The sequence below is a fragment of the Asparagus officinalis genome, chromosome 3 (genome assembly GCF_001876935.1).
Source record: "Asparagus officinalis chromosome 3, Aspof.V1, whole genome shotgun sequence".
NCBI classification, from domain to species: Eukaryota; Viridiplantae; Streptophyta; class Magnoliopsida; order Asparagales; family Asparagaceae; genus Asparagus; species Asparagus officinalis.
Genome location: NC_033796.1, coordinates 29,893,966 through 29,909,645, shown reverse-complemented (window position 1 = coordinate 29,909,645; position 15,680 = coordinate 29,893,966). Strand labels below are relative to the sequence as shown.

At 38.4% G+C, this 15,680-nt stretch overlaps 4 protein-coding genes across 6 annotated transcripts in view; all 4 read right to left on the bottom strand.

Annotated features, from left to right (window-relative positions):
• LOC109833609 (inter alpha-trypsin inhibitor, heavy chain 4-like) overlaps positions 1–671 on the bottom strand; it is a 19,445-nt gene extending 18,774 nt beyond the window's left edge. The window contains 2 exon segments of the mRNA XM_020401352.1: positions 1–3; positions 6–671. The exon segment at positions 1–3 is cut by the window's left edge and continues 77 nt beyond it. Of these exon segments, the coding sequence (XP_020256941.1) occupies positions 1–3; positions 6–231 (229 nt within the window). The 5' untranslated portion in view covers positions 232–671.
• Positions 1,307–4,850, bottom strand: LOC109833610 (zinc finger CCCH domain-containing protein 25). Its single transcript, XM_020401353.1, has 4 exons — positions 4,424–4,850; positions 3,561–3,670; positions 3,254–3,444; positions 1,307–1,759 (listed from the first exon to the last, which is right to left on the bottom strand). Exons 1-4 carry the CDS (start codon positions 4,594–4,596, stop codon positions 1,358–1,360), a joined length of 876 nt encoding a protein of 291 aa, XP_020256942.1. The 5' UTR covers positions 4,597–4,850; the 3' UTR covers positions 1,307–1,357.
• LOC109833608 (protein STRICTOSIDINE SYNTHASE-LIKE 4-like) lies at positions 6,060–10,799 on the bottom strand. Its single transcript, XM_020401351.1, has 6 exons — positions 10,459–10,799; positions 10,151–10,363; positions 9,361–9,434; positions 7,488–7,724; positions 7,128–7,257; positions 6,060–6,530 (listed from the first exon to the last, which is right to left on the bottom strand). Exons 1-6 carry the CDS (start codon positions 10,597–10,599, stop codon positions 6,267–6,269), a joined length of 1,059 nt encoding a protein of 352 aa, XP_020256940.1. The 5' UTR covers positions 10,600–10,799; the 3' UTR covers positions 6,060–6,266.
• The window catches only part of LOC109833607 (polyadenylate-binding protein-interacting protein 7-like), an 8,903-nt gene continuing 4,846 nt past the window's right edge, over positions 11,624–15,680 (bottom strand). For 2 of the 3 annotated variants that reach the window (XM_020401350.1, XM_020401349.1), the window contains 4 exons: positions 15,130–15,541; positions 14,954–15,024; positions 12,837–12,961; positions 11,624–12,204 (listed from right to left, as the gene is read on the bottom strand). In XM_020401350.1, coding sequence (XP_020256939.1) covers positions 11,901–12,204; positions 12,837–12,961; positions 14,954–15,024; positions 15,130–15,541 — 912 coding nt within the window. In that variant the 3' untranslated portion in view covers positions 11,624–11,900. Of the gene's footprint in view, positions 12,205–12,836; positions 12,962–13,433; positions 13,549–14,953; positions 15,025–15,129; positions 15,542–15,680 lie in introns of those variants that run through there. The other variant, XR_002245278.1, reaches the window with a different exon arrangement.

The following is a 15,680-nucleotide window of genomic DNA, read 5'->3' as shown; positions in this document are numbered from 1 at the left end:
CGTGCCGTACACGTGCGGCTGGTAGCTCGGTATGTCAGGGTTATCGACTATCGCAGGATCGCATATCACTGCGTAAACCATCGGAGCCGTGGGAAGCAGATCGGACGGCTGAGATCTGTCCATCACCGGCCTCTGGGGTGCTGACGTGGCACGATCCTTGCCGGCGTAGATTCTCTTCGAGAGCTTGAGGCCGTCCTCGACGGCGTCGCAGAAAGCGTCGACGTTCATCATCGGTCGCCGGATTTAGATATTGAGGATTTTGAGGCGGAGGGAGATTAATAGACTAATTATTTGTTAATTTCGACGAGTTTTAAGAATGTAATGTCCAAAGGAAATATCGGGATTGGGTTTTCGCATCTGGGGCGGGTGTTTCGCGGTGAGAATAAGGAGAGTCACCGCTACGCGCCAAGCTAACGTCCCTTTGCGTTGGAGGGGCTCGACGCATAGAAAGCGTGCGCGTCGTCGCGTCGACGGCCAATCAGGATCCGACACGTGGACGGATACGAGGAGGCATGCTGCTCGGTTTGTAACGGCCGTGTTGGGGGAGACGGGGGGATTAGGGTTCCGAAGATATCGCCGGCACCGTTACGAGATGGCCTTCGCCGATACTGTTTGTCATCACGCGTCGGTGATGATAGAACAGTTATTAAACCGGGGAAAAGAAAGCCGTTGGAGGTTGAATTTTGAGTGGTGGAGGTGGAAAGCAATGTTTAAAATACCAATAAATTATCATGACTCTGTCTATTTATATACCTCACCATCATCCACAAATGCGTAGATACGGAAGTGAAATTGACCAATATTTGCTGACGCCTGCCAATTTGCAACGGGCTCCACAAATAAAGAGCAGCAAACGCGACAAAGATAATAAATACATAGGGAGGCAAGATACATGAGGAGGGAATAAAGTATCACACACGACTGGCTCAAGATATCGTTAGCGCCTCAAAGAGAGATCAATCCTTGAACAGAATGATTTTACATTTGCTACAAACCGAAGGCGCGATATTGCACAATACATGCCCCGTTGCCGTGACAGACTTGTTGATCAAATAAACCTGTCATCAAAATCACTTAACAATTATCTCATTTTCCATGAAAATGTCCCAATTGACTAACACCCCCTTAAAGGCGAATAAAAGATTATCAAAAATAACTTCTGATCAAATGCTAACTGAGCTTCCAAGGTCATATACATGCAGTTTGTTTTATGTAGAATCTCCAAAGTTCGCCTTGAGTAGGTAAAATCCAGAAAAGAGTGTCAACAGAACTACACATCTTTCTTTCTTTTTTTTTTTTTTTTAAAATGTAAGGCCTGGACGGAGAGGAAATATTTTCTGTTCAAATCCTATCTTCTTCATCGATGATAACGCGGTGAAGAGGGACGATCATGCCTTGATCGCTTATCATCTCTTAGTCCCTCTTCATGCCTTGATCGCTTATCATCTCTTCTACGATCCAAATCATCAACTCGATCACGCCCAGACCTGTACCTTTCTGAGTGTTTATCCCTTTTTCTTCTATCATCATACTCTTCTGGTTTTGAGTCGGACCTTGTTTCTGACTTTTCCTCGCCTCTGTGTCCCTCTTGATCCCTTGTTCTTCTATCTCTATTGGGTTCTGATCCGGAGGTGCGTCGGCTATCTCTATCTGAGGTGTTTTGTGACAAATTCTTGTGACTCTTTGGAGGACCGTCATACCTATCATGGTTCCATCTTGAATCTGTATCTTGGGGACCCCAGCCTGTGTTTGCATTTCTCTGAAATGAGTACATAGAAATCACACGTGAACATGGTGTCAGAAAAATTCTTTAGCAAGAAAGGAACACTTATCGAAACATGCCGTATAAAATTAAACAATGATGCGAAACGTAATTTGAATGGCTGCTAAACATACAGCTTACACAAAAAAGGTTTTCGAAGTAACATACATACAGCTGCTACTATGAATTGGCAATTCGGCAGTTGCCTGTGGCGCAGAAGATTTTTCCAAGAGGATAGTTGAAAGTCTTCCAATAAGAATTAGGAACTTTATACACACTATTTGGCTTTTCCCATTTTTTCTCTCTCTCCTATATACAATTTGAATCAGTCTTCAGAGGGGAAGTTTGTAAATATCCCTCAAATCAACAAGGTTTTTGTTAATCTCTCAACCTATGTAATAAATCCAATTGCTCAAGATATTCATAGGGTTGGGTGCATGGGTATAATTTGTTGATGGGGTTTTAGAGATCAGTCCCCAATAAATAATTAATCTAAAATTGGCCCAAAAAAGACAATATTGTAAACACCTCCCCCAATTTGTTTAACTTACACCAAATTGGTCAACGTCAAACTCAGCTACTTCAACCTATAATTTACTAACAACCATTTGTTATTCCTACTATGCTCTTAGTTGTTGTTGTTGTTGCTGCTCCTACCGGAGGAAGGAAAGATGGGAGAAAAAGGGGCCCTTTTTCTTTTTTTTTCCTTTTTTTTGGGGGGGTTGGGGGGGGTGTGTGGATGTTAAGGGGTTCAGAGAGAACTTTAAAAAAATTTGAAGAGAACAGTAACGTTAAATTAATTGGTGTAGCTTAAACAGATTAGGGTACTTATATTGTAATATTATCAGGGGACTAATTTCAAACTAACTATCTTTTGGAGGACCAATACCTTAGAAACCCTTGTTTTCCTTTTTTTTCCCCAGTTGGGGCTGCAGGTTCTGAATGATTGGAGTATTAAGTAATTCATGTCATAAAAGATCCAACAGTTTATGCAACAATGCCCTTGCTTCCAATGACCAAACAGAAAACTAACATGGTTTTCTAGAAAAAGGGAAGGATGAAATATCTGGAAAACTCAATCAACCGTATAAGTACATTTTTTTTTTTAACCAATATGTGCTTCAGAGAAAAATATAACTTTAGCAATATACTTTCAAGAGCTAAAAATATTACTTACTGAAGGTGAAAATTTACTAACATATGATAATTTTAATTTACTTAATTAATATATAGCTTACCTCCACATCTTTAAACTAAAACTGCAAGATTGGAAATGTTTTTTAAACAACACTAAAGCTTTGAATATTAACATTATTTTCCTCTGAAGTCAGAATTACACTGATTGTTTTATATTATAAGTTCAACTTTATAAGATATTAACATCTGCCCAATGTCTATGTAGAAATATGTCCGGTTTTAGATAGTTGTTCCAAGTATTCTGCAGAGTCAGGGTTGAACTTTTAACAGTCTACGACTCCTTTCATCACTTACTTGTTCGTCATGAGAAAATTTGCAAGAAGCTCCTCGAGTACATTCTCCTTTCTGAAAAGCACGACAAACTCCTCGTTTCTCTCTCTCCTGTTGTGCCTTCTCATCGTCTTCTTCTTCCTCCTTTTTCTTGTATTTAGTCACATGATCAACTCTAACAATTCGACCAAGAATCTTCGCCCCATTCAAATTATCTGCACGAGTAGAGCAGAATAAATTGTCAACAACAATATATCCCAAACAGTTGATAAAGTTAGCAAAAATTCTACCAAATGTGCTAACAACGAAAAATTAAAGTTAAAACACTTACCTACAGCAAGAACTGTACTTCTCTGATCCTCATAAGCAAGGAAAGCAAAACCTTTAGACTTTCCAGTACCTTTATCTCTAACAAGATTAACATCGACGACCTCCCCATACCTAGGAATAGAATAAAAAACAAGGGGAAATCAACTTCAGCATCAACAAAAAAACAATTGCATATCATATTTGTTAACTGACATACTAGGTAAGCAAGGAGGCATGAGGCATCTTCATAAAATAAGTTTGTCAATTAAATCGTGCGCGGAATATTACACAGAATCGGCTATGAAGCACTACTAAAAATCAAAATGCTAAAGGGTCGAAAGACTCGGATGTAAAATGTGCACGCATGAACCAAACCGTCCATCCTCTCTGTCTGACTTGTTATGGCTATATTATTATGTTTGAAACATCTAGCATCGGGACATGAAAATATAGAGATCAACGTTTGAAAAAAAGTCCTTTCTAGTACACCAAATCTCTGATGATGTGGTGCAAGTTGAGGGTTATAATTATGTATACTCTAACATATCTCCGCATCTAGCCAAGGACCAAAACCTGTACTCATCATGTGGTATCTTTCCTAGATCCGCTTTAAATTCATGGCAAGTGAATTTGAACAGGGGCTACTATAATATCATGTCAAATGTCCCTTCCCCTGCACCAAACCTCCAAAGTAGTGGTGAGGCTTGCAGGTTTATAATTTTAAACTATAATATAATTGTAACAAAAGTTTTTATTTTTTCACTTTCCCCAAAAAGAAGCTAAATTTGCATAATCTGTACCTAATAAATCAAACAACATTACGAATTAGGGTTAAATTTTGATAATCCATACACAGGAATTTTACGAATTAGGGCTTAGACTTACTGGGCGAAAACGGCGAGCAAGTCGCCTTCAGTGAGATCGTACGGAATCCCACCGACGAAAACGTAAGCGGAATCTTTGTACTTTGCATGCCATGATGCGTCCTCTGAGATTCCCAACGCCGCCTCCGTCGAATTTATCTTCTGAGTGCGCTTCACCAACGTAAGAGGATTCATCTTCTCTTCTTATTAATTCGCAGTCGGAGTCCGAGCGATCGATGAAATAGGAAACCCTAATATGATCCTAAGGAGGGAGAAGAAAGCTTCAGGAACCGCAAGATTCCTTCTTCCTGATTCAAAATTGGAGAAGAGCGGGGCAGAGATCAAACCCTAAATTGGGGGATATCTCGGCGCTGGCGCGGGCGAGCAAGGAGAGGGAAAAGGAATTTCGTGGGCCTATTAGAAAGCCCAGAGCCAGAAGTGAGGCAGTCAAAGGATGATCATTAGGGACCTGCCAAATTACACTCCCATGGGTTTTTTTTATCAGTGAAAAAAAAGGAAAATTTGCAAAATAGACCGTTTTTATAAAGTAATTAGCAAAATAGGCCATTTTTAAAAGTAATTAACAAAATAAACATTTTTTGGCCAATAGGTCAAAAAGAGGTCGATTTTGAAAAAATGACTTCAGAAAACATACGGGACTAGTAGTCCCGTATGTTTTCTGAAGTCATTTTTTCAAAATCGACCTCTTTTGTCAAAAAGATGTCTATTTTGTTAATTACTCTCAAAAGTGGTCTATTTCGCTAATTACTTTATAAAAAGTGGTCTATTTTGTAAATTCTTGTGAGCATAGTTATGGGCGGTAGGGGTGGAAGTTATTTAAGGAAAAAATAAGGCTGGAATACGTGCAAAATAAAAACTATGCTGTAGCAAAAAGGTGAAAAGGCGGCTTATATGGAAATTAAAGAGGTTACTCTAGAACTTTTAGGTTTTCTTTAGTTATTTAAATAGTAGATACACCCGGATAATTTATTAGGTTGTTTTAAATAACAGTAAAAAAAAGCTGGCTAACTATAATACAGCTAGCCAGGGCCCAGGGGTTGTTATTTAAAACAATTTAATAATTTTTTAAAAAAATAACAACCAACTTAATAAATTAGAGGTGTAAATAAGAGATATTTTTTGGTTGCCTAATTATAAAATGAAGAAAGAACTTAGGATCTAATATCAAAAAACCCAAAAAAAATCATTCATGTAGAGTATGTTTGTTACTGTCTTCTTTAAGTAGAAAAGTTCTTCTATAGAGTATTTACTAAAAAAAATCTAAACTGATTCTTTTGCCGTTAAAGAGAAGTTGTCACCTTATATATATAAGAGGAATGTGATAACAATTACATTTTTTTATTCTTTTTCACTCTGCTTGCTTTAGTATAATCAGGAAAAGGAACACACTTCCAATCATCAACAACAATAACCAAGCATTTATCACAAATGTTTGGGGTCGGTTACATGAATTCTATTTTTCCATTCTATTCTGTTATGAGTCACTTCCTTCGTTAAGTTAGTCTTAATCATATCTTTCTTAATTGTTTCTAACCAAATCAATCTAGGTCAATTCCGTCAGTACTGTGTTCATTGTCAAGCATTGTCTCTTCCAAGTCAGGATAAAAAAAAAAGGTTGCGTATATAGTCGACAGCCATCGTAAAACATAATCGGATCTACATGAAAAATAAATCCTATAAAACACACTTCCAATCACGTACTGAAGATACCAATACCAATACCAATATTCACAAGTCAATTCCACCAAAACGTCAACGATGTTTAAGCTTTTGGCTCATGCAAATGCTCCCTCAAAAGCTTATTATGCTTCTACATGAGAATAGGAAAGGAAGATTTTTATACTCTAGAGTGGCAATTTGCCTATAAAGTCTGTTGCCAAGCTACCAAGATAAAGATGACCTTCAAACTCCAGGGCTGAGGTAACAAATGACATCACACTTCCATTAGAATCATCAACTGTCCTTGTGATAGTCCCATTTTCCGCTACTTTTACTGCCATTGCCCCATTCTTCATAGGATGTATGCTCTTCAATAGCTTTGGAAATGTTGCTACGATGCGCTTGATCAGGGGGATGTTTCCTAGGGATCCTTGCATGATATGAAGTGACTTTTTATATGTTAAATGAGTGGATATAAAGTTTGGTGGACACACTATTCACTATCCACTTAAGTTGACACAAGTTCTCCTCTATATATATATATATAGGGAGAGGTTCTAATAAAAACCTATTTAGCCTAAAAACTAAAAACCAATATCATCCAATGGCTAGGATTCGGTCAAACAGTCAACAGACACATGCATTAATTACCTTATTAAACACATGCATTAATTACCTCAACACAGTGAATCCAGATTCACTATAGTGATTCCAGATTCATGACCTCAATGAACACGTCCTTCACTGCAGTGAATCCAGATTCACTCTGCACTGAATCCAGATTCATTACCTCAACGAACACGTTTTTCACTGCAGTGAATCCAGATTCACTGTAGTGAATCCAGATTTGTGTGTGTTGAGGTAATTAATGCATGTAATTAATACATGTGTCTGTTGACTGTTTGACTGACTCACAGCCATTGGATTCATCTAGATCCAATGGATGATATTGGTTTTTAGTTTTTAGGCTAAGGAGGTTTTTATTAGAACCCCTCCATATATATATATATATATATATATATGAGAAAAATGAGTATTCTTGGTACGAGTAGAGCAATCCAATAAGATCCATCTGGTGCTAAATTGATGTTATCTGGTCCTCCGGGGAGATTGTCGACAAATATTTCTGATTTTCCTTTGCGTTCTCCTTTAAGCCAATATTTTAGGCACTGAAATCTAGATGATCCAAAACGTTCATTGTAATAATACATTGTTACGTGAAGTGGTCAATTTACAAACATCTATATGAACTATAGCATCTCATTTAGCAAAATAAACCGCCAAGATATTATGGGAGCTATGAGTTTCTTTCTTCTAGCAATTTATTTAGCTAAATGGACTATCATCTCATGTTAATTTCCATATGTAATGGTTTTATTCTTCTGGCGAGGATTTCAGGAGTATACCTCCAAGTTTCACAAACTATGAGGAAGTCTTCGTCAGGCGAAAGAGTGACACCATTGGCAAATGCGAGGTCAGAAAGAACCACTGAGGTGTGCTTCGTCACAGGATCATATTTGAGGAGTCGACCGTGAGGTTTGGCTTCAAGAACATCAAGCAACCAATCCGAGAGACCGAATTTACTGGATGCATCCGTGAAGTATACGCTTCCATCGGAAGCTTCAACGGCCTCATCCGCAAATCTTCATGAGGATAAAACAAAGAAAAGGACTCAAACATACATTTAGGCTTTAGCTTATTTATGATTGATAATTATATTATATTTATCAACGTAGCTTGATCTAGTGAAAGACGCATAAATATTCCTATTGGATAGGGCTTCAGCTGAACAATATTATGGAGGCAAACTAGTCATTTTCTAGGGCATTGTTTTGGCGATCATTAATAAAGAGGTGCATCTATTTCTAAAAGGAGCTTTGCTACAGAGACCCAAAATATGTGACCAATAGGAGGGATAAGTGAGGTGTCTCCCTCCTATTGGATAATGAGTTGATCATCCTTAACGATGGCCAACTCATTATCGAATAGGAGGGGGACATCTCACTTGTCCCCCCTATTGGTCCCATATTTTGGGTCCTTAGAGAATTTTTCTTCTAAAAGATAAGAGATTAGGGCTCAATAACTCTTTACTTTTCTACTCATTAGAGCATCTTCAACAGCTTTCCTATTTTATTGGTATTCTCACTTTTAGAGAATTTTGAGCTTTTTTTGGTCCAACAGATTCCCCATCACATTCTCCAAAATAGAGATAAGGGAGAAAAAAAGGGGAGCATTCCCCAAATCTGCAGCATTCTTCAAATTTTTGGGAAGAGTTTTGTCATAAATGTTTCATGTTCTTCAAGTCTCCAACTACTCAAAAAACGACTCAACACTATAAAATGAGGGGGCAAAAAACAAAAAACTCATGTCTTAATCTTTATTGTTAAAGTTCGTGTCAAAGATGTAGAATATTTTTATTATTGTAATAAATACAGGATTCTTTAAAATGAAGAAGCTGTTGGAGTTGGAGCAAAAATAATTTGAAGAATTTGATTTTTGCTTCTGAGAAAATTTTGGGAAAGCTGTTGAAGATGCTCTATCATTATCCATCTTCATCTACTAATCAGTAATCATTATTTTCCGGAACCAGTCGTACTTGATGGCGCGGTTCGAAAATTGACAGGTGGGCCCCACTTGGCCCAGACGCCCAAGACGATCCTCACATTTATTAAAGGAACTTCGTCTCCATGCGGCCCATTCCGTTGAAAAGTCCAAGATAGCTTGAAACCATCGGAAAACGCCACATCGAGACAGGGATGGTGACAATGAGAGGAGCTAGGCTCCACCCAGTTAGTCTAGTTTTGATCGTCTGGTGCTTGTCGGCCCCACCAAGAGATGGACGCGCGGACGATCAGCATTCGTGAAGATCGGGCAAAACCGGCCGGGAGCAATGGGCTTGCTCGTCAGCACGCTCGCTGAAGCTTGGATAAGAGCACCAACTCCGATGAGGGCTTAAATTGTAATTGGCAAAAAATTGTACAAAAATAAATTATTTTTTTTAGTAAAAATACTTTTTATTATCCAGGCCATCTTTGAACCGGCTCCACCTTAATACGATTCTGGCCCGGTTAAGCCCCTTAATCAGAGTTAGCGTGAGGTTGCCAAACACACCTTAATAACTTCGGCATCATTTTAGTACTATCACAATTAGAGTGGGTGATGAGATGAATAATTATTCCTAGAAAAATGATAACTAACTTGGTATATAACTAACTTGGTATACATGCGAATCGAGGAATTCAAATTGACATGAAAGAGTTAATGAGGAAATTTAAGGACCTGATAACGGAGCCGTCATCATCGACGCGAGTAGCAAGAACGTTTACTCCTCCGTCCCCAACCTTCAGCAGCCCCTGCAAGCAGGTAGTAAACGTACGCCTCAGTTAATTACTGCACTCTTAACTAGTGTTTGTTAGCTAGTCTTCTATTGAATGAGTCTAAACTAGCTTGAGGGGAAAATATCAGTCTAGCAAAAAATGAGCAATCCCACTATGTAGTAGCGGCTCTCGTTACAGAGAGCTAGCTAGGAATATACCTGTCAAATTTTATAGCATGCGAAAATGAGAAACTCTTTTTTTTTATAGGATTATGATTCAATTTTGCATCTTTTTGCACGACACCAAGGCGCGTTATTGCTATATGAAATGACAATCACCCTGCAACATGCTCATTTAGATTGTATATAATTCCTTTTCTTTTCATTTTCTTTTCCTTTTTCCCCCCATTAGGCAATTGCATGTGGTGGTCAACAACATAGCCATTATTTCAAGAATAATTTTAGCTACGCTATCCTCTTCCACAATACTCCTACACTATAAGAGAGAAATGTAGGCTCCATGAATCATACAAGACTAGTAGTCCCATATGATTTAATCCCCCATTAAATCATACGAGACTACTAGTCCCGTATGTTTCACATGATCTGTTTTGTAAAATCGATCTCTTTTTGACCTGTTGGTCAAAAAGAGGTCTATTTTGCTAAATATTTAGCAAAATAGATCTATTTTTTTTTCAAATTTCTTCTAATCTAATTCTTACAGCACATAAATCAATACATAATTTTTCTCACCTTATGAGCATCACAAGCTAGGAGATCTCCATCCCTTGACGCCGTGATCCCAAGCACAGCCGGCCCTCCGATAAACCTCCAATCCTCCACAGATCCATCGGGCTGTATCCTCTTTATCCACCCATCCCTTGTAGCCGTGAACAACACACCATCTGGGCCCACCAACACATCTTCTGGGCCCACTAGCTTGCCTTCTCCAAGCTTAATCACTCCCTAATAAAATAAAAATACTAGTACAAGCTAGCAATAATAATTCTCTAAAATCAAACAAATAAAAAGATTTGAGAGAGAGAGAGAGAGAGAGAGACCTGCAAGAGGTTGTTGGAGCAGAATTTTGAAGAGGGGAGAGAGAGGGGGAGAGGGGAGATGGGGGAGTTGAGAGCCACATGAAGAGCAGCAGAGAGTAGAGAGGCCAATACAAAGCCCACTGTTAAGAGGCCACGAGACATTATCTTATCTTCTCAAGAAGTAACTGAGATCGAGAGGTTTGTTTGAGCTTTGATGAGAAAACGCATCAAAATCGGACAAGTCTTGGATGTATTTATGCTAGGGGCACAAAAGGTACTCGTACGCTATAAAACAATTCATGCGCTCCGAGGTGTTGAGAAGAAAATACGACAGCCGAAGTGGGGAAATCCGGAAGAATGTTGTTGAGCCTGCGAAGGGATGAAAGGATACGCTACACAATGTTTACTCTTTTTTTTTTAAATTTTTATTATTTTTTAAGGGAAATTACACAGAAAAGTCCTGAATTTTTGGGGTTTTCCCGTTAACTTGTGTCCTTTTCTTTTTGAATTTTTTTAATCAAAATTTTATCGTTAAATATCCCCGTAATGATGGGATATCTCGTAGAACCCCGCGAAACCTTTAAATGTTGCTAGTGTACTCTCCTAATGGTCTTAATGGTATCGCTGGCCATTATTTTGACCATGCACCAATTGGACTGTGGGGAGGGCCAGTTTGGGGATGAAAATTGAAAGGTCAAGGTGTCTTCGCGAGAACCCCAAACTTCAAGGGGCCTTTGTGAAACTAATCGTTTTCTCCGCTCTCCGATTGATGCTCTGTTTTTGCCCTCGATTATCCACGTCACCAGTGAATAGTGAATAATGAATCGGCCCAAAGCTGCAAAGTGGAGAGAATTTCAAAATCATGAAAGACTACTAGTATCGTGAGAACTTCCCGATTCAAATATATGTAATCATAGCTTCTTCAAGCAAGAACACAAGCATGTAGACCAAGAGTGTTGAAGAAACAACAGACAAATGCCAGAATATGCTTCAAACGTGCATCAGGCAATAATTTTCTAAGGTTTGCTAAGAGTCTACCGCTCCATTAGCAAGTCCATGTTTCCGATGCTGAATGCGTAGCGGTGATAAAAAAAACCAACGCATCAAAACATGAGAAGATAGATACTTTTAGAGAGCAATTCAAGCTTACATGCTACTTTTGGCATGATATGCTACAAGTACAAGCTACTGAACAAATAATCTTCCTCGACCAACAAAGTTGAGAGATCAAAAAGAATATACTAAAAGAATATAAAAAGGCAACAGAAATCTACAACGGTATGTAAGCATTCTGCCTGTCCTAACATTACATTGCTTTTCTGTTCCACATAAACACAGTTGTGTTGGCTTCCTCTTCCCTGTCTAACTCTCATATACACAGATACAAGAATTGAAGTGTGTGATTTTAATTTTTCTTTCTTTTTCTTTTTCTTTTTCTTTTTTTTTTTAATCTTTTTGCGGTGTCAATATATCACAACATGAAGAAGACCAGGTTGAGACTGAGTATATGGAAGGCCTTCATCCAAGAGAAATTGTTCTACAGCCATTGGCAGCCTCGGTGAGACACGAGTACCACTAGTATGATGCCCGGTAACCAAAAGGATTGTTGCTTGGAGCTGCTGTCCTGAGGAGCGTACAGTGCTCTTTAGGATGTTGAGCTCATGTTTCAGCACGTGTAGGGCATCGCTTACGTGAAGGCCATGGAGGTCAATAACACGGTCTTGCCCTCCTCGGTTGTAGCCCTGGAGCTCATAAGAGATCGGATCTCTGGGGAAATCAAGAAATCAAATTATTAATCTGTATCAAGTTTGGATGGTTAATGGTCTTACACAACCATACATAAACATAAATAATAATAATAATAATAATATGTGCATGAAGCGGTAGTTTGTTCAGTAAAATGAACCACGAGAAAATAGACTAATGAGGCTGACCCTGCTAATCAAATCAGAACAAGTGAACCTGATTACTTCTATCTCGCATTCTTTTCTTTTCTTTTCTTTTCTTTTCTTTTCTTTTTTTGTTTTTGTTTTGAGGGAATATCACATCTATCTCTTCATAGCTCATTCTGCTAGCGAGATGACATGATAGCCTCATACTTTCTGTCCCCAAACATTTACGCATGCATTATCAAACTTACCTAGCTTGAATGATCTATGCATTTGCACCTATAGTTTCAGTTCCATAACACGCCTCGGCATTAAGAATAAATATAGCCGGGCAGGATTTCTATTCGAAACAACTATTCTCCTTGCTATGGCTTTTAGCAGCTTTTCTCCCATCAAGTTTTGAACAGCTATCCTTATGAAAACTGACAACTTCACCGGAACTTGGGAGGATGAATATGCAACAATTATTTGCAGAAATAACATGTTTAAGATAGCTACAGAATAACAGACCTCTTATGATAAATTGGGCCACCATCTTTCAGTTGAGCAGCTTTCATCTGCATGTTGTAAAACTGCCCCTTCTCACTCAGTTCCCTTGCCAGAGCCTTGTTACCAATCAGATATGCTTGACTTGCCTGTAACATAAAAAAGATGAATTAGTGTTTGATGTTGAATCTATCTTACTTGGATGCGGCGAAGTGTAAGCCATACGAAATCATAACGAGGATTCAACTCCCAAATCTTGAAGTAATACAGTAGCCGAACTTTCCAATAAGTTCAGTCTGCATATAAAACCACATGCATAAGTGTGAGCAAGCGCACGCGTATGTGTGTGTATGAGGATTGTGGACACAAACTTGAAAATAACAATGATAGAAGGTGCATTTAAGACCGAAGAAAACATGAGTGATGGTACCAACCCAATGCTCAGAGGCTAGATACTACAACTCCTTACCTAAGATCAATTTAACCTTCTAACTATTGGAAGTTTTAAATGTGAAACAGAAGGTAAATATGAAAGGAAGATCTGCATAGGAACAGAAAATCTGTCCCTGAAAACCTTCTGGAAGATCAAACATCAACTCATGAGATTCAAAAAAGACGCACAAAGAAGAAAACTTATCCAACGCCTTTGCAAAGAATAAGTAATGTCATTTGGATCTTGTTACGCCCTTATGGAGGTGAAATGTTGAGCCAAAATATGGTGCTGGAGAACCGCTTTCTGTAGTAATAGCAGCAATGAATATTCGATACTTTAGAACATAATGCAGTCTAAATCATGTATTAGATATAAGGCGAAACCCAATAAGATAAAATAATTGAAGAACAGACACATTAAACAAATCTTACATGTATCACCTCATAACTGCGTTAAGCAGGAAAACAAGCAGACACATTGAAACAACACCAACCACAAAATCCTTGCAAAAAATGATCATTAACAAATTTGTTTTGAATTAAGAAACAAAAAAGGTCTCTACGCTTGTGTGGATAAAATGTTGTCAGAGGCTAAAAAGGGAAAAACAAATCTAAAAGGAAAAGCCAAGAGGAAAATAGAACAGAAAAGACAGGTTTTTTTTGGGTCGCGGTGGGGGGGGGTATCCAAAGAAGTTGTCAAATCATGTCCTATAAGTGGAAAAAGGGAAGGGTATTTTATGCTATAATTTCAACAGCAAGTAAAGGACGTGATACATTATTTTTGTGAGGTCAAACTGCAAGCAGACTAAATAACAGGAAGCAAATTTAAAATTCTTCCTTGCAAGAAGAATAGAAGTTCCATTCTTCCCCTCTATCCCCTTCTTCTCTATATCTTTCTTCCATTTCCCTCTCTTCTTTTCCTTCCTTCCCCCTCCTTTCACATTGATAATGAAGGTATTGGTAGAAGAAGCAACGGCGGTATTCTCATGTGCTAAGTTAGTTAACCAAAGTGCTAGGGCGGTATGCATAAATGTCACCCTTGATTAGATAGCTAAAAGTGGAACTCTCACAACTAACAAGCCTACTTGGGTAATAGATAAGAATCAACAGCACTTTCAGAATTATCAAATAAAGCGGCAGGTAAAGCTCACTGTGCTAAAATAGGCAAGCACTCGGAAAGGCTGACCGCGTAAGTTATGTACTAGACTAAAAAAAATCCTCAAAATGGACAAAAAAAGGAATCCTTGGACTGACAGAATAGTCACTACTTAACAAAAGATGAGTTTTGGCATTTCCTTATCACATTTATGATACCTCTTACTAAATACTAGTGTATTTATTTGTTTCCCCACATGAAACACATGTAATATACCCTACATTCAACTATATCCTTGGCCAATTTCTCAGCTTTTCAAAGGCTTCTTCATTATCTTCTCTCATCCAATTATTTTATATCATTGAACTCCTAATTACAAATGCTGACTTCTGTCATTCTCTTTTCATGATCACAGTTCGACAAAAAAACAACAAAATGATTATCATTTATAATTATAAGAAACTAATGATTATCTGCAGCAAGCAAATATGAGAAAAGAACACCATGAAGAAATATTGGATATAGTTAAATCAAACTAAAGATTTGGACAATATGATCAATAAATGTTGAGGGCTTAAATATGGATGTATCAGGGATATCTGCAAACTTGTACCTGCTCCAAGCATGCATCTCGAAGCCGTGCAAGATCACGAGCTTCCTCCATCGACTCGGAATACATATTTGCTGCCCTCCCAACAATGGGTGATACACATTGGTAAAGACAAGGTACCCATATTTAATGCATAAGAAACTTTCAAACTGTTAAGAGATATTGTTGGAAAGTATTACCCACTGCTTCTCCGGTCTCGAGACAAATTGGAGCTGTCCAAGATGCATCTAGACTTGGAGACTTGTTTCCATAGAGAAGTTTTCCGTGGCCATTGTATGATGGGTTGGCAATGAGTTGTGCACTTCTACTTGAGCTGATAATGCCATCTGGATTACCATTCCTGCCAGGTTTCCAGTTACTACTATCTAGGGATGAATTTTTTCTAGCAGTAGATACATAATCTGTAGACCCTCGAAATACACTGGAAGTTGATCTATATGGCTCAGGAACTTGGTGAAAATCTCCAGTGTAGTTTGACAGCCCACTCCGAGCTTCTGCCACTGAAAGTGACTGGAAGTCTAGTTTGCTCAAGCTGGGAGCACTCACGGACTTTGAGTACAGGTTCTTACTCAACCCGCCATCTCCCTGAAGCTGCCATTGAAATCAAACAAATTTTCCATAAGAGAATAAATCTATCATGAAGATTATGAGAGAGCGACAGGGAAACTACTGTAACAAACATATAGTATTAGGCAAACAGGACGTAATCAGTCTTTCTCCAAATTTGTCA